The 19237-nt window shown below is 46.8% G+C and overlaps 1 protein-coding gene across 1 annotated transcript in view; it reads right to left on the bottom strand.

The window, feature by feature from the left end:
- The window catches only part of LOC133351541 (metallophosphoesterase MPPED2-like), a 53836-nt gene that overhangs the window by 20352 nt on the left and 14247 nt on the right, over nucleotides 1-19237 (bottom strand). Inside the window, 1 exon segment of the mRNA XM_061566838.1 lies at nucleotides 2380-2605. Coding sequence (XP_061422822.1) covers nucleotides 2380-2605 — 226 coding nt within the window.

Here is a 19237-nt window from a genome sequence, read left to right as displayed (position 1 = left end):
TAGCGACACTTCGCCCGAAATCTAGTAAAATCTATTTCCAGCCATAATAAAGCGGGCCACGTGGCGATGCGGGGGTCAATTAGAGAGCCCCACCCCAGAGGAGTCGGTCTTGACGATGATCCGTAGGGCTGCAGTGGCGTGAGCAATTGTGGTAACCCCTCGATAATGTGGGTCACCTCATGACAGATTCAAATTTATAGAAGGAAAGCCGTGGTCCACGTTTTAATTGAGCCACGGCAATTTCTTTAGGTTAAGCCCGCGTCGAAAGTCCTGGATGTATTATTTTCAAGCGTTATAAAACGTACGAGTTAAAGGACAGAAGCATGCGTGCATCCGTGCGTGCATTGGGCAGGCAGTGATTCACTCCCTCTGGGAGTCATGGAACTTTCAGGATTCATGGTCACAATAATTCGATTCAATAATCATTCATTTTTTGCCATTGCGGGGAAAGTCAAATCTATCTGTTGTGGCGAAAGGGTTTCTGCGAGCCAATCGCACACCGCATAGAATAACAATGATAATAAGCATTATTAGTTGCTAACTGCGATAACAATCTTGCCAACTGCCATTTAGCGGCATCTGCAAACCGTGCGAATGAAGCACAAATCTACTGCTGTGCTCCCGGTATAATGTCTCAATTAACATTTTAATGTGTTTAAAGTGTGCGCTTTACATTTCGAGCAAGTTTGCAAAAGCAACTATTCACAGTCGTGGCTACGTTTTTGTACGAAATGAATTTTTTTTATAAACTCTGAAGGTTTTCAAATGCAATTGACCGGGAGTTAAGATTTTTTTGGGTTAGATCGCATCAGTATAAATGTGTCGTAACCCTCCACCACCCAACACAGCCAATTAGTAAGGGATTTGTCACGTAAACAAAACGTCAATTAAATTTCGATTTAAAGCTTTCGTGACTGCAGGGATTCATCTTCTTGGTTCTTTCGGTAAAGTCACGTAGAAGGGAAGTAATAAAATAATAAAAATAAAACATAATAAAATAATTCTCACGACGTTTCGGCCACAACGCAAGCAGCCGTCCTCAGGTGAAGACCAGGTCTGTCGGGGAGACAGCGTCTGACGTGTGTTGGAGAGTAAATCCACAATATTTACAATTTGAGTAGTACGACGTTTCGCTGGTAATTACATCAACCAGCACCATCGGGAGATTTGGCAGAATAGTGAAGCCACCCACCTGCTGCCGGTCTTAAACGGAGCAAGATGATGTCATTGCTGTTACGACACATTTCTGCTTACGCGATTTAACCCAAAAATCTTTATTATGAATAATATTAGTCGCGATGATGTTTGATTTTACCTTTCTCCGGGATTACTGCCACAAAAGGTGGATAAGTGTATTACCAGGGTACCTTCATGATAATTAAACCATTACAAGAATAATTAGAATTATAGGCAATTGAGTTCATGAAGCAGAAAAAACAACGAATTATAGTAAATATTTTTTCCCATTAAAAAGGGCTAATAGAAGCAAGAAGAATTAGCAATTATTGAAAATATTAACAAAAATATATTCTAAAATCTACCTGACAGTCACCGGATTTTGAACACTGAAACGTTTGCATTCATTCTCCCTCAAGAAAAGTAGACAGACATATGAATGTGCCTTGTATTTGAATTTACGATGTAAGTATTCGTGCTGCGCAAATCTGGATCATCTCTACTATATTGTTCCCGAGCATCATTCGAACAAAAAGTTAACTCCCTACAGATCTGCCAAGGATCTAAAAGATATAGAATATGAATCCAAAAAAGACAATCATATTATTAATATTATTGCTCAAGAGTTTATCAGAGGTAAATCTCTGCAATGTATTGCTCACGCCACTGCTGATAGATGGGCCCCAACTAAAATAAGTTCCAGAGAGCCCCGCGAGACGACATTTTGACCCGCCTTTCTGCACCGGCTGGGGATCCTGGAAGAGGTGAAAGTCCCCACGCTTCACCCCACCACACGCCATCTGCCGATCGATCCAACTGTGGTGTAGCCATTTACACTTGCTGGGTGGACAGAGACGACGGGGGGTGCGGGGGGGGGGGATTTAAGAGACTTGCCACATGATTTCAAACGTAACACTGGGAGGTCAAAGGCGGTGACTCTGGATTACAAGTCTCGTGCACTTACTACAACACCCTCGATGGCAGCATACCAGTAATTACTAAGAGGTTAATTCAACTTAAAAGCTTCCAGTAACAATCTATGAATTTCCAGCCAAACTTGCTTTTTTTACATACATTCACATCGTGCATTAGATTAAAGGGCTCACTCTAGTCCTTTGACTTTCGTAAAAACTGGGCTGCTTTGACACATTAGAGCCACAGTGGGCATGGCACGTGCCTTTGGGGCGAGGGCGAGGTACTCACCAGGGCGAGCCGTAGATGCGGAAGCCCTTGACCGTGACCTCCGAATCCTGCAGGTAGATGCAGTTGGTGAGCAGCCCCTGCACGTTGTCGTAGTCTTCCGGCTTCAGCTTGGTCACCGACGGGAAGCGGTAGTAGTCCTGCTTGATGAGGTCGGCCATGAAGTTCTTGTCGAAGGTCAGCTCGTGGTTGCCAGCGATCACCACCTTGTACTCGTACGGCAAGCTGCCTGCGGTGGGCAAACAGAGCAGACGAAAGGGGGGCGGTTCCACCACAGGCCATACGGTCGCTGGATCTACTGCGGTGTCTCACCCATCGACAGTTGAGGAAAGTAAGTGGGATTTGGGGCAGGACGCCATCACGAGTTCGGGCGGTAAAGACGAGAGGAGCGATGGTAAGAGGGCGTGCGCCATAGGAGGGAGCGCAACCGGGCGGACGTCCACCTGGGAAAGGTGGAGCCGCCATTTAGCGGCGCGCGTTGCAAGCAAAGGTCGCGCGCGAGTCCATTGTTGTGTTCACAATACAGGATTCCCTCATTATTTGCGAGGGATACGTTCTGGACAATAATAATGGCCTACGAGAACCTATCTTTGGAATGAATTAACTGAAATAAATACGTATATAAACTATGGTGATCATGTGTCTCATCACTTTATCTCATCACTTTCTCACATCACATTCTCTGTCATCACTTTTTCTCTCCCGCTCTCTCAATGCAGTCGTGTAGAGAGTTCCAGATGCGATTGGTGGAAAAGCCAAAATCGCGGAAAGCAAGTTTGTGAACGACGGGGGAATAACTGTACAAAGCCAGTGTGGAAAAAAATCACCATCGCACTCAGGCTGCTTTCACTTTCTTGTGCAATTAATTCATGCCCTGGGCAGGGGCCCGAAAGGTTTAACACACCACCGGCGGCCATCGCGATGTTTGCTTTCAGGAGCTCCTGCAGTTAAAACAATGTTGCATTGTGGTACCGTGAGAAATGGTGATGGCTTTGGACAGGCCTTAAGCCAGCAGTGGATAAATCGTGGCTGAAGGATGATTCCCACGATGAATGTGGGTTTGACAACCCACTTTGGACGGTTTGTCCAGATGCATTAAAACATAAATAAATTAATAATTGCTGTTTGCCGTGTTGTCGGAAATCGGAGTGGTTGGGAAATGTGAAAGCAATCAAGGGGCTAACACGCACCGTGTGTGCTCGTGTATAAATTATTTTGTGGTGCTACCGTGTTTGCAGTAGGGAACAAGCACAATCAACATTTTTATAATTTCAACACGTTTGTCAATAACGCTGCCTTGAAATGGGAACAAAAAAATATTTAACAGGCAACGTTTCAGGCAACGGCCCTCTTTCATCGCACGTAAATCAACACACTGTGTAAATAGGTAGGTGGGTCGAAGATCTATTTGCTATCCTACTTGCCCTGCAGGATCCTCTGAGGTCACACACCCAAGCAGTAGGATTACAAGCATGCGCTTCCAAACCTGCCCATTAAAGTGTCTACCCCCCCCCCCCCCCCCAGTAATGTATTATCCTTCAACACCCACTCAACACCTTTTTTTTGTAAACATCAGCTTGTTACAGAAGATCAGGGCAAACTGAATAAATTCCCGCGACTGCATTAGCCGTTAACTTTTTCTCTCTGTCTCTCTCTCCCAGAGGTCGTAACCAGGTACCCCATACCCGTTTGCGACCCTGGTGCGGCCGGGTACGGGTAGACCGTGAGTTATTGTGAGTAACCGTTTGTCACTCATTTCCCAACGTCTTGTCTCTTCTCACAATTCAAGTTCCTAGAATCAACCCACCCGTGCCTGCACCATGGCTTCATCCCAGAGGTCGCAATCAGGTACCCGATACCCGTACCCTACCCGTACCCGGCCGGGTACGGGTAGGGTACGGGTAGGGCCGGGTATGGGTAAGGAATCAAAACCCGTTTGCGACCTCTGCTCTCTCCCCGGCGCGGCAGTTGAAGCGGTCGGCAGGACGTATTAAATGTCGCCGCCTCGGCCCACCCAGCGGTTTTGTGATCGGCAGGTCGTGCACGTTGGAGTAAAGTGTGGGTGCCCCCCCCCCCACCTCTTCCAAAATCTCTGGCCAGTGTGGAAGAGTAGGCCAAAATACCATCGAGGAGGGCTCTTTTTTTTTGAGCTCCTTTCAGTGGAGGCCCTGGCACCAGCAGCGGAGTAAGTCAAGAAATTTCAGGGCTGCAACTTCGCCTTCTTGGCTCACCTTTTAAATCATGTTTGTGTTTATTCCATGTCCTATTTGCATAGCTATACTATCATGCATTCTGCACATTACTTGTTAGTATTCCATCTGCTTATGCACTTTGGCTGTAGCTCTCCATCAGGGCCATTATACAATACCCAATGAAGTGTAAAATTATACTTATGCATACAGTGAAGGCAGCCGAGCGGTACGGAGACTAAATTAAAGTAAAATAACTCAGACCTGTTATGTAAAAAAAACTAAAATTTAAATGATTGGATTTTCTTTCGCTCCGCACTGTTTTTTGACGTAAAAAAAAAGAAAATGAAACGGCGAAGCTAATCGTGAAATACAAAATGTCAAAAGTGTGCTGAAGGCGTGAGAGTGAGGGCGAGCGAGCGGAGCACACCGAACTCCCCCGCCCGACCCCCCCTCGTGACTGCAGTCTCCACGCCAGCGAAAGTAAAGCTGCGACGAAAGGAAATGAACACGGATTATGTTGCAAAGCAAAAAAAAGAAACGCCCTTAAAAATCACGATTAATTAAAGCTCACGTGCGACAGTCGCCAAAATAAAAAATAACATGTCCCGATTAAGCCTAATAAAATTAAAATGCGCCGTAGAAATTATTTGGTTCGCAGATTTTCGTCAAAAGCTTAAAGAGGTAAAAAGGTGCGGCCCTACAATTTCTTCCTCATGCCACTGCTGGAGGAAGGGTCTCATTTAGAGGATATGTTTGGCCTACTCTTCCACACTGGCCAAACATCTCGGAAAGGGTTGGAATACCCACACTGCACCCCACCCCGTGACACAATTGACCAACTGTGGTGAACCCATTAATACTGCGGGGTGGACAGAGGCCAGGGGGTAGGGGTTTAAGAAATCTGTTAATTTTATCAACTGGCGTGCCGGGAGATTGAACAGCTGACCCCTGGATTGCAAATCCACTGCGCCAACCATTACACAGTGGCAGCATCCCAGATAAAAAAGGGGAGTGGAAATGTTGAGCGTGACTTTGTGTTTCGGTGCGACAAGCCCTCCCAAAGTCTAAGAATGAAAGTCCGAAATTAAGTAGAAGGGTAATTAAATGCAAAACAATATTTCACGTCCCTGTTCCAACCAATTAATCAAGCGACGTAGAAGTCCATCAATAGCAGGAGTGATCATACTGGGAAAGCACAGTCCACACAAAGAATGCAAGAATGTCCAACGCTTGCGTTCATCCGAATCTGAATCTTTATTTATCCTGGAGAAATCCGATGAGCTTTGAAACTCTTTTTCACAGATGTCCAGTAAAGCGGGTGACTTATAATGCACCTCTAACACATTGAGGACCACCCCACCCATAAGGGCAGGTAGGGTAGAGCAAGTAATCTATTGTTTGTGAGAGCAGCTAAAATTAATGAATCTTCAGAAATGAACTCGGCTGAAATGTGAGTGGGGCCCACGTTGCGGCCACCATTGACGAGCGCGTGACGAGACGCCACAAGTGCATCTGTTGGCGCCACCGCTTCAGCGGATTCTCTAAGGACACGGCACTCAAAGCAACGTGGAGTGTTTGTTCAAGTGTCCCAGCAATCGGTAAAAACGAGGCGGCCGCGCGGGGCAGCTTTGGGACATTTCTCCCGCGACTCTAAGAACCTTCGATAAGTTGCTTTCGTTTGGCTGTTGGGAGCCTCTGGCATTCATCTCGAATCTTAAACACCGTGAACGTGTGCCGGTGTGATTTGGACCACTCGCAGCGACCCACAGTTATTAAAATACGCTGCTTGTGTTTTTTATGTTCGCCCATACCTATTTAGCGGGTATCATTGTCCTCGCTCGCGTCTTTGTCAGTGCACTCGCAGGTTTCTGGTCAACGTGACTCACGCCAACTGCTCCCCACGCCCCACCACTTGATGGTGCCGAGTCTCCATTTCATTTTTTGCTATTGCGTAAAATCTCAAATTTAAAATCGCAACAATGCTCCGGTTGTTTATACCGGCGAGGAGTTTCCATTTGCGATATACCTATTTGTATCAAATATGTCGACAAATGAGACCAGAATAATAATTATAAGGGTTTTCCCCTTTTTTCTGAAACCTTTTTACAAGGAATCGTGTGTGCATTAACCACAATACTTGTGGTCAAAATGCAAATAAAAAACACACTCCGATAATATATGCATTGTCCTCCACACCAGAGACAGCTTTCTTTTGAGCCTCGTCTCAATTGGTGCTAGACCAGAGGACGCCAAAAGGCATACAAGAATACACTTAAATAAGATCCCCGAGTGAATAAACAAGAATTTCCCTGCAGGAAGTACTACAAAGCGCAACCCATACTCATCTATGCTGTGTCCAACCACCACCACCACCAACCACCACGCTTCTCTACCTCTGCTTCTCTCCCTCTGCTTCTCTCCCTGCGCTGCTCCACTTTGGAGCTGCCTCCCATCATCCGTGTTCCCAAGTTCTTACAACCTCGCCCGATTCAGGAAACGTACTCACTCCTACCCATTACACCAAAATAGCCCCCCTCTCTCTGTTGCTCGCTGCTGAGCATTTTGGGTCCTCTTGCCTGCGCTCAGCAGCCAGATTAACAACAACAAATACAAAGACCCCACTGATAACCCAAGTGCGGTTTTCTTGATTGGGAATGCGCGTTGAGCGTTATTCCATCTGTGAGGCTCTCGCCACTAGTGATCTGGGTGATCTCGCCTGGAGATTCACACTCGTATACTGCAGGCTTCCGACTCATCAGATAGAAAAAAAATCACGTAAAAATATATATATTAAATAAATTAAATTTAATGTATAAAAAAAATGTATATATAACGGTGCGGAGGAGCCGAATACATTGATGCAGCAACTCGTCCACCCGGACACGTCACTCACAGCCTGGCACAGCTATGCTGAGAGGAAAAGTTCCGACGCACACCGAAGACGATCCCCCGCTGGGAGTGGGGGCGCGGCCACTCGCCGCCGCCGACCCCGAGGACGGCTTCCAAACCTCGCCGAGGAAGCGATCAAGACGGGCGGCGGGGGAACGCCGTCCCGCTCAGCGCCGCAACCTGAACGCGCGGCACACCGAAGGGTCGTTGCGGTCAAATAGGATCCCTCCTCGAGCCGCCTCCGAGATGAGGGCGGCCCCCCCCCCCCGGCGCCCCCCCCGCCCCCCCCAACCCCCCCAACCCCCCCCTCGCCTCCTCAGGACGCACGTCGGCCTTGCGACGAACAGCCGCCGCTAAGAGGGCGGGCGTGAACTCTCGCGCCACCGTCTCTCTCCCTCTACGGCGAACCGGAATTCTGGGGCAGCGAAAGGCGTTAAGGAGAGGGGGTGAGACGTCATCGTCGTCGTCGTCGTCGTCGTCATCATCGTCGTCATCATCGTTGTCATCATCGTCGTCGTCGTCGTCATCATCGTCGTCGTCATCATCGTCGTCATCATCATCATCGTCGTCGTCATCATCGTCGTCATCAATTACGAGGTCAACACTGCTGCAGATAAAATCTCTGTTAAAGACAGCAACGCAATTTGACACTTGATGCTGGGAAAAAAAATACAGACGACTGGGTTAGGATTTTGCGGTTGTGCTGTTATTATGGCTCCCCGACCCCGCTTTGACATTGTACCGCGCGTGTTGTTGGGCACGATGTCTGACATTTCGCTCCACGTGCCTTCTTCAGGAACTACGACTGCAAGTGTGGGGGAACTGAACAACTCAGTGGCTGAAGAAATCACAACCCAAATAGTAGGTGCCTCGAAGCCGAAAGCTGTGGATGCCATAGGTCGGCTTTATTTGGGTCTAACCGAATGATCCAGTTCCTGAAGTAACTCCTAGCACGTGGAGCGAAATGTCAGACATCGCGCCGAACAACAATCCAAACCACGATGGACAGCTAGACAGATGAACGTTTTTTTTCTTCCAAAATCGAAATAACTAATCGGGAGACCAGGATCTCTGCAGAGGCATAGTACGTAGCCAACTGATAATCACAGGTGCGGGGGAAGGACAACAAACTAAACACAAAATCAGTTTTAAAGAAATGAGTGTTCAATCTAGATTTAAAAGTGCAATGCTCCAGTGGCTTCCTAACATCGGAAGGAAGAGTGTTCCAGACGGCCGCAGAAGCGCATCTGAAATCTCGCGATGCAGTGACCATCTTAGTCTGTTGATCAGCCAAAAGCTGCTGCTGCTGCTGCTGCTGCGAGGATGAATGGAGTTCGCCTGATGGTTTACGCTCCTTGACGAGATCCGCGAGGTATTGCCGTTCATTTGTGGCGAGCACTTTGTGTTGTAGCCTGGCGACACTGCATCACGCTGACAAGGGAGGAAGGGGGGTGGGGCCTCGCACACCGGGGGCGAGGAAATCCTCCGCGTTGCTCCGTAATCACCTGACAGCAACACATGCGACTCCAATCTCCTTCCCGGATTAAAAACTAAGCCCCGTCGTACGTCGGCACGATGAAAAAAAGGTGACGTCAATGCTGTTTTTGGGCTCCGTTCTTTGCGAGCCTTTTTCAACATTAAGTTTCCTTTCCAGAGCCGAGTGATACAAAGGGCTTGCTTGCGCACCGCCGGTACAAGGCGTGCGTGCGTGCTCGTGCATGGGCGCACTCGCAGAGAGAACTAAGAGCCACGTGACGGTGAACGTCATCGCGTCGCACGGACACCCTTTGTTAAAACTAAAGAGCAAATGGATGCAAGCGAATTTTCCTTCCTACAAATGGCCCTCTCGCACCACCGGCGGCCGAAGGGCCACTGCTAGATGGAGCGCTGGAGACCACCTGTAGAGGGTACATTGGCCTACTCTTCCACGCAGGTCGAGACGTATTGGAAGAGGTGACAGCACCCACACTCCACACTCAATGCACGCGACTTGCCGAACGGCTAACTGTGGCGTAAGCCATTTTATACCGCTCGGTGGACGGACGGAGGCAGGGAGGCATTTATTAAAACTTGCACCGTTGTTTCAACTGCCGTGCCAGGAAATCGAACCGGCAAACTCCTGGACTGCAAGTCCAACGTGCCACCCATGGCAGTGCATAATTCGTCCTCATACTTTGGACTTGTCGGGGTGACATCGTGTGGGGCAACATTTGTCCGCAGATAAATGGAGGGGCCCAGCTGTTAAGATTGGAAAACGTAGCGTCCAATGTTCAGGAAATGCAACCATCGAGAAGAAAATTAGATTACATGCTCAGTGGGCCAGCCAGTAAATTTGCGGAAAGCCACTCAAGGCGTGAAATTGAGCAGTCATCAGAATATAACAATGGCCAAAAACACGAAAATCTCACCCCACACCCGCAAAAAAGACGGAGCCATTCTAGAGAGCCCTCGCTTAATAACTGCAAATATAAATTCACAGATATGTGGACACTGTCAGTAAAGTGCTCCGCAATTAAAAAAATATATATATGAAAAAGCTCGCAGGCCGTCACCTCTGAATCCGCCGTGTTGTGTAGCGGATTAACCTTCTCGGAAACTATACCGCAAAACGTAAATTGGACGTGGAAATGAATTTCATAACAATCATCATTTAAGCATTAGCCTATTTACATTTCATCAGTGTCCCAAAATGGTTACGGAAGCCACTGCTGCAGTTTATAAATGGAAAGTGCCGTGTAAAACACCAACATGTTTAATGACTAAAGCACTGAGAGAAAGGCCTTGCGAGAGCTCACAGTTGTGTAACCGCACCAGCCACATGAAGGATTATGTGAACACACACACACAGAAATGGTGATCGTCAACAATTCTCTATCCACTGCTGGATGAATGCCTCCCCCCACACTTCCCTCACAGTCCAGTGCTGCTACAATCCGTCTCGCTCCTGCACACGAGCCGATCTCATCGCTCCATCTCCACGTAGGGTCGTCCTCTAGGACACGTTCTCTCCCCTGGCCGCTATTCTGTAAGCACTCTTGTCTATCAGCCACCAGAGTTAATTTTCTAATGTTGCTGTAAATCCCTTGGCTGAGAACTATTAACTATATTTTGTTTATTTTACCAGGTAAGGACCACTGAGCTGTTTAGCTCTTGTTCAGAAGGAACCTGGCCACAAATGATAGCCCAACGAAGTGGCTTATCACGTGGAAATATATAGCAGCCAAATGCTCTAAATGCACATTGATTCTAAATGTGGAGGTAAAAAGCGGAGGATCTGGATACAATCTATGCGACCACGGGGAGATCATGCAAACTCCAAATATACAGGCGTCAAGGGTCGGAAACGAACCCACAACCTCCAGTATACCATGCGAAGTAGTTAATATCTTCTGGTCTAACTCCTTATCTTTGATTTGTATTTTACTGCTTTCTTCACGCAATCTCAATGTGGAAACTCCTACTTTGTGAATGCTGTTGATAGTGTATATATAGTTTATATTAATGTCTTGCATTGTGAGAGCTTAGATGACTGTGACCAGTAGTCATTGATGGAAGATACAGCCAATTATGATCGCAATTTCACTTTTTTATTAATTTTAAGTTGGAAAAAACATTTGATTTGTAACCACAGTTCACATTCATATCAGTTTACTCACACAAACACACTGGGTAGGAGCGCTTGGAACCTGAGTTAGTGGCGAGTGATATCAACTCGTGCTGTCCATTATTGGTGAAGTATGGTCAAAGATCTTGAGACACGGAAGCCTTCACCCACCAGTGGATTGGCAAAGCGGTTGTAATTTAGTTTTTATATATCCACACAGTTGAATACTATAATTGCAAGCGGTTTTTTTTTTCCCACGTGACAAAGTGTATTGACCAAAGCTCTACCCCCCCTCTTGACCCCACCAACAGCTGCCCCCCGCAGCACAAAATAATAATGTATTATTGATTTGAAATCTCGGTAGGATGCTGACTCATACAGCCAGCGATTCCCATCACTTTCGCTTAAAAATCGGGATTTGGATGCCAGTTCAGCAAACAAACAAACTAAACTAAAAATGTGTTCCGTTATTTTTCTCACTACAGTTCACAAGAGGTGGAAAAGTGCTGTGATTTAGTCTCCGCCTTGCAATCCTCAACAGGAGCTTTACAGAAAATGCACCGCTAAGAGGTCTGCACTGCTTGCCACGTTTTCATTTTTCCACGCCTGTAATTGCAGGACAACACGCCACGGCACCCAAACAATACATAACCTCTAAACTAAACGTTGCTCTGTATCTCTAGCAACATAGACATCCCGATGTGTTTCTCGGGTTGTTACCCGCACCTCGTTCGGCATGATGCCCGACGTTTCGCTTCACGTACTGAGAGCTTCAACGGGAACTGAATACATTTGTTCAGTTCGGCCCAAATGAAGCAAACTCATGGCATTCGAATTTGCCGGCATCTTGCCAGCTTTATTTGGTATCTTGGTCGCCTACGCCAGTCATCACACGCCAAACCACACGTGGCACCACCCCGAAAACCCGCCCACCGCACCATTGTACGACCCCGACCGCAAAAACCCTAAGCAGTGGTACAACATACAACATTACTCAGTCCTTGAGCGATTACGGTGCAAGATTTGCCATATTAATTCCTTGTAAGAGCTTGTTTTTTTTTAAGCGAGCACCGCATAGATGGCAGTGGATATAAACGGTTGTTATGTCATGTGGCTATTATAGAGCGACACATATTTTGATGGGAAATGCGTGGCGGCAAAGTGCCCAAACTCGGAAGTGAACAACCCAGAGAAGAATACATTAAAAAAATCTCAAATCCACGGGACTATGGGAAGGCCCAACTCCTAACATCCCGACACTGATGCGAACGTGGTGGGTTCATCACTCCGCGACACCAGATACACGCCAAGACACGTGGCAGGATTTGAAAATTGCTCATCCTTCAACTTGACAAAGCTTTCAATGTCACGGTGTCGGGACAGCCCAGAGGAAATAAGTGTCTAGACAAGACCCACAGATCCAAGGGGAGAACATTCAGACTGCACATAGATAGCTCAGAGACCGCCTACTCACTTTACTCCCTCCAATACACACACCTTTCAAAGGGATAAAAGGCCAAGGGTGCACCCCCCCCCTTCAATTGCCTGCTCTCACGCCACCGCTGGTGAAACGGCCTCTATCCGGGGGAGTTCTATAGAGCCCCTGGAGAGAAAACTTGGCCGACTCATCCACACTGGTCAGATGTCTTGGAAGAGTTGGGAGTTGCCCACGCTTTACCCCACCATGTACGACTTTTGCCGATCGGCCACGGTGTAGCCGCTCATACCGCTGGGTGAACAGGAGCCTGGGGTGCGGATGACGAAACTTGCCCAGCGTTTCAACTGCCGTGCCGGAAGATCGAATGGAAGCGACGCCCTCCGGATTGCCGAGCCCGGCGTGCCAACCGTTAACGCCGCAGGCACGGCGGCAGCATCCTCCTGAGTGGGGCACTGCCGCCGAAACCGCCGGTGTAAAAAAAAGCGTTGCCCCGTAAATTCCGTGTCGCCCGCTTGGGGTGAACCGCACTCTCGGAAGCGTGGGACACGTTTTAAATTGCCCGAGAAACGACACCGGAAACTTTTCTCCCTTGCGAGCGGTCCCCACCGCAGTGAGCCGCGGAGCACTGGCACGATTGACATTCCGGGCAGCAAGCCACAACTTTAGCAGCAGAGAGAAACACGTGGACAGAGTGAGAGACGAGAGGAAAAACAATCCCAACTGTGGGAGATGGCCGTGTAGGCACTTTCCCGGAACCAACGTCTGCGATACTTTGCGTTCGTCGTGTGCCCGGGATGTTACGGGCCACGCGGCGTCCATCGCACGGTCAAATGCAACGATGCACTTTGCGTTAAGGGGGCCAGACGAGACGTGGGCCAATGCTCGATTTCCCAAAATGCAGCGGTTTTTTTTCTTCCACAGAAGGCTCTCTCGTGACATTGTCGAGGAAACCGAATCACCTGCACGTATAATTACCGACGTCCTGAAATCCTCAAGAAATCAGCTGTTATATCACGAAAAAGAAAGCTCCTTTTAACAACATCGTTAGTGTTACATGTTTGTATCTTGCAGCTAAAGAAATGTGTACGTGGTGGATTTGTGTGCTGCACTACAAACGCTGGCAAATCTTGGTTCGATTCTCAGCCATGGCCAACATCAGCCTTGGGGAGGCGGGGGGGGGTGTTATCTGAAGCCCCCACCCCCTTCACCAACCAACCACTGACCTGTGCAGTGGAGAATTGTCAAACAACCCCCATGGCTGACACGGCATGAGGAGGCCCTCATCAAAGAGTGTGTGTGGACAAAAGGGCTGTCAAATATTATCATCATTTTTATTATTACAACGAGCCGCATCAAGGCGCCAATCAGCAGCATGTGAATTTTGTCTTCTTCTATTTTTTCCACCCCGTGCTTTCGTTCCATTTCCATCCGAGCAATTTTACAAACATTTGAGATTATCAACAGGTGTCCCTTTAAATTCGGAGCCGGTCAACCAAACCGCGCTTTAATTTATAACGCGACACACCCCCCGACCGGCTCCAAATCACCCTCGCAGCACCGAAAGGCCACATTTTCCTCCTGAATTTTATTGAACCTTTTCATCTCTGTGGAAGTTATATATTTATATATATAGCGAGTAACATCTTTCTTAGCAAACTGCATTACACTGTGAAGATATTTTTTTTTTCCTTTAGGAAATCCTAACCTCGGTAAGCGTACCTTAATAGCGGTTGCAATATACCGGCGTTACCGTCACTCAATACGATAGTTCGAGGCCACGTTGACAAATGTACACGGTGTTGGCAGTGCCACATCACACAGGGCATCGCTGAACTGATCAAGGAGCATAAACCATCACACGAACTACGGTCATCCTCGCAGCGGCTTTTGGTTAACCATCGAACAAAGACGGTTACCGCATCGCGCACTTTCAGATGCGCTTCTGCGGCCGTCTGGAACGCCTTCTTCCGATATTAAGAAACCACTGGAGCACTTTTAAATCATCTAGATTGAAAATTTATTTCATCAGAACAGTTTTTTGCGTTTAATTCTTTGGCCTAACCCTGCACCTCCGATTATCACAGTTGGCTACGTATGGTGCAAAAGAAGTTCAACATACATACTTGCATACATCACGTGCAGGGGTTAAATGCAGCTGGTTCAGGTGTTTTGTTCGTGTAAAAACGCAGCGGTGGGGTAAAGTCGCACAGCCGATGTATGTGCGTTGAACTTCTTTCACACCGTATGTAACCTACCGTGCTAATCGGAGGTGTGGAAGACAACACAGTAAACAGAAAAAGGGGTTCGAGATGAGGTTTCAATCTAGATGTAAAAGTGCATAGCTCCAGTGGCTTCCTAATATCAGAAGGAAGAGCGCTCCAGGCGACCGCAGAAGCGCATCTGAAAGGGCACGATGCAGTTACCATCTTTGTTCGATGGTTAACCAAAAGCCGCTGCGAGGATAACCGAGGTTTACTTGATAGTTTATGCCCCTTGATCCTCGTAGTTGCAGTGGCATCGGTGTGTGTGTGTACGCCCGAGCGCTTGAATTTTGCATGTTTTGGGGAAATCAACCATCTAGTGTTGCTTTTTAGATAAGTGGTGTTTGAGATGGTGAAACGATAATGACAAAGTGGAACCGATGCCAAGTGGTGAGAGTAGCAATCTCGACTGACGCCGTCAGCGGCAAACAAGTGGAGTGCCGCTAGAATCTCGGCAAAATCTCTCCTCCCACACCAACCCCCCCCCCCCCCCCCCGTGGAACGTTAGCGTGGCCGTTAAAATGCAGCTGCTCCAGAGGCAGCCGGATGGCTCAGAGGTCGGAGCGCCGAGCCGGCAACGCCGAGGGACATGGGTTCAAATCCAGATAGGCGCCTGTGAAAAAAAAACTGGTTCTCAAGCGTAGTGAGTTTGTGGTCTCGGCCCGATCACGGATGACTGCACGCGAAACAAAAACCTCTGAACATTCATTTTAATTCTGAACGTAAGTTGTCTAACTTGCAACTAGGAGAGAGATTAAACATTCATATGAATGTCAAGCGACGAACATTACTCTCACGGTGTTGCCCTCTACCGTGCGGACTGGAGGTGACTTGAAGGGATCTCTCTGCAGCAAGGCCGTAGCCATTGGGGGGGGGGACAAATATCTTCCCGGGTGTCTCGGGGTCCCCCCCAGAAAAAAATAAAATTTTAAAACGAATTTCCTGCCATTTCCTGCCCAAAATATAAAAAAATTCACTAACACATAGGATGGACTTTTTATTTATTTTTTACAATAATGTCTAATAGTGTATTGTATTACATCGCTCTGTTTTTTTCTTTTTTACCTTTTATTGTTTCGTTGTATGTAATGGCAGAGATTAGGGATTAATAAAGTCCAACCATAACCAAAATCAAATAAACAGAATTATATTTTATAGCAATATATATTATCATTACGGCCTTGCTCTGTAGTATCCACTTCTGTGAGTGATCTGAAGGAATACTTTGTCATCATCACACGATGCCTGGAGTGCCATTGGGAGGGGAGAGAAATATATATATACACACACATATATACACATATGACAAATATAAATAAATTAAAGGCAGCTGCTTGTGCTCCAAACAGTGACGGATGTCTGGAAAGTGGCGTGCACATCACAAGAAACTAAATTCCAAGCTGGGGGCTTTTGCTATATGTAACTTGACATGTAACTTGACGCTTCAATTTATTTTAATATTTCTCCGTGACAGCCGTTTATAAGGTAAACCACAATGCGGTGCTTTTTTTTTGTAATAAGTGGGTTTTTGCTTTCCGCAATGTTGAGCGATTGCAACTTGGTTCTCAGCGAGCCGAGATGAGGCTTTGTTTACTGTGCTCCGTGTAAAAATAACGGTTCGGATAGGATGCTGATCCTTTATTTCTTTATTTAACTGGGAGATGAAAATGCAGGCCCATTGAGACGCACAAAAATATCACCTCTTTTGCCTGGGCGATCTGCTTTACAATCGGGTCGCTCATAATACGAAATAAATATTCTTTTACGTTCTTGAATTAAACAAATCTATGCTGTACTTAAGAATAATTTGAACATTCATGAATGCGAATTGCAGTTTAAAATCTGAATTGTATAGCCTCCAAATCAGCCGTTGTGTCCGCATAGGTACATGCTTGGCATTGTGCTAACGTACAAGACATCGCTGCAACAGAGAAAAAAGCTATTAAAACAATTAATAGTTACCATTTCGGACAATAGATTTTTAATTATTGATTAAAACAACACTATCATAGTTTAGAGCAAAAACCATTGATCGTAACGATACTACACCATGTAATGATTTCTAGCGAGTCAATGGCAATATTATTTTAAAATCCTATAATCCTAATGTGTGCATAAATTATCAACAGAGAAATACATTTTATGGCAACCCATAAGGCTTTCGAGCCCAAACTCCAGTCTCAGATTCATCATTATCCCATCATCTGGCCTCGGTTGTTCCAAAATTAATCCAGCAGCAGTTGTCCAATTCAAAACCAGTTCCGAATATAGTAATGTGGAGTGCTCCGATGTGCTTTGGGATTCTACCAAAACTGAACTGAATTGTTTAGGCAGATGGAGCAAAACATCGGACATCGTGCATGACAGCATGCGGTAACAACCCGAAAAAAACATTGGGGAGTTGTACAACATAACCACCAAAACCTCAATGTAGTTACGTGGAATTTCCACCATGGATTTATAACCTAAAATGCAGTCAAAACACCACTGAACAATAATTCTGCGTGGGAATAACGTGTTGATTTATTTATCTGTACTCGGCTCATCCGGCATCGCTCTGTTGGATTGTTGCATCACAGAACCCATGAGATATGGTGACGCAGTGGGGAGGGGCCTTCCTCCAGCAGCGGGATTAATCTTGGCTGATGTGGATTATTTAGCTCCGTACATTTATATATATTTTTTGTTACTGTCATGTACAGTAAATATATCAAGCACTTGCTGAAAGTTGCATCGTGTGTGCAATGTGGGGAAAAAAACCGAAACCCTGCAGCACAGAGACAGGTGGCATTTTCTAAGCTTATTACATCATTTCAGTGCAACAAATAAAAATTAAGTGAGGCATGTATCACAGTAATCTGATTACCACAATCCCTGAAAGCACATGGAGAGGTCACAGGGTGCGTTGGGTGCAGAGTCTGCAATAGAATGGGCTGTGCCAAAAGTTGTAAATCATGAGTTTCCCCAAGCCGCTGTTGAAGCCAACCAGCTATGGAACGGGTATTTTTTGCTTCGTTCAAAAACCATTGCAATTGATTACTGAAAACCATTTAAATTGTGGAATTTGGGCTATTGACACTTGGGAATTCAATTACCGATTGTTCGGCTGCTCCATGCGAGTAATGGGCCTGATCATTTTGGATTTATATTTGAATCGTAAGCGGTCACACCCGTGTTGCCACTCACTGGCCTCTCACGGCAAAAGCACAGGACCCTACCGACGTTCAGCGTACCTGATCTCACGAGCACAAACAAAATAAATAGGTCGGCTTCTACAACCTGTGTGTGTGTGTAGATATATATATATATAAATCGAGCCAACAATATCGTGTGTGGCCGCTGGTTGGATTATTACACCGGAGGACTGCGAGCGATTGTGACGGCTTGAGTAGGCCTTCATTCAGCAGCGGATTGACCATGGCTGACGATGATGACGAATAACAAAGTCGTGATCAGGTCACAATCCGCAACGATGAAAGCGCACCGCACCCAAGTCGCCAATCCTGACCCGCTGTAACTCGTTCGCAACGCCACTTTGGGCCCCTCGTACTGTCCTTTGCTATGGTTCATGGATGGGAAAACCTAACCACTAACAATTAACAAACAATTTTTTTTTATTTTACCAGGTAAGGCCTACTAATGATAATTGAACAAAGTGCATTTATAGCAACCAAAAATTCTAAACGCACATTTCTGGAGGGAGAAACCAGAGGACCCGGAGGAAAAACCCACGCGACCACAAGGAGAGAGACATGCAAACTACAAATATACAGCAGGTGTCAGGATCGGGACCGAACCCACGACCTCCTGCATGCCAGGCGAGACGGTTAACATGTCGCCACCGTGGCGCCCCTACACACACCATCGGCTTATTCCGCCGAATCCTCTTGCTGGCTCACAGAGTCGCGACTTGCGATCGCACGTCCGCCGGCGGGCGGCCACGCAGAGCCGGTTGCCGCACCGCCGCAGTCGCGCACTCTGCGGAGTGGAGGTTTTGATGCCGTTGCCGCTCGTAAACGCCCAGCCGCGACAACATTGCGGTGCTGCAAGCAATTGCGCAACGGCAAACGACGGTCACAAGTCAGCCAATGAGCTAACGAAGCTCTGCGTGTCCCCCCCCCACCCCTCAGGAGCTGCCTCTTATTTGCTACGCGAGACCAGTTGTTGGGAACAGGTAACCGGGCGTCTTGCACGAGTGTTTTTTTTTACCGATTTCTCTTTCTTCGTTGCTGCACATCATCCTATTTGTTTTTGGATGTTGTCTTTTCGGTGTAAATGAGACGTATCCTCGTCTCCAGAATTCTGACCTGGTTAAACAAAATAAACTTGAACTCGACATCTCAAGCACAATACAGTCCCATGCAATTTGGATTAATATAATGTAGCATGGAAATGTGAACCAAATCTGAAGACTTCCTACAGAAATATCGGGGTTGTTTTTTCGCTTTGTTATTTTTCAAGAGAGGGCAATCAGCCA

This window comes from Lethenteron reissneri, chromosome 37 (assembly GCF_015708825.2).
Source record: "Lethenteron reissneri isolate LAM-NWPU_2019-01 chromosome 37, ASM1570882v1, whole genome shotgun sequence".
Classification (NCBI taxonomy): Eukaryota; Metazoa; Chordata; class Hyperoartia; order Petromyzontiformes; family Petromyzontidae; genus Lethenteron; species Lethenteron reissneri.
The sequence above is the reverse complement of the archived record's forward strand: the minus strand, read 5'-3'. Positions and strand labels throughout refer to the sequence as shown.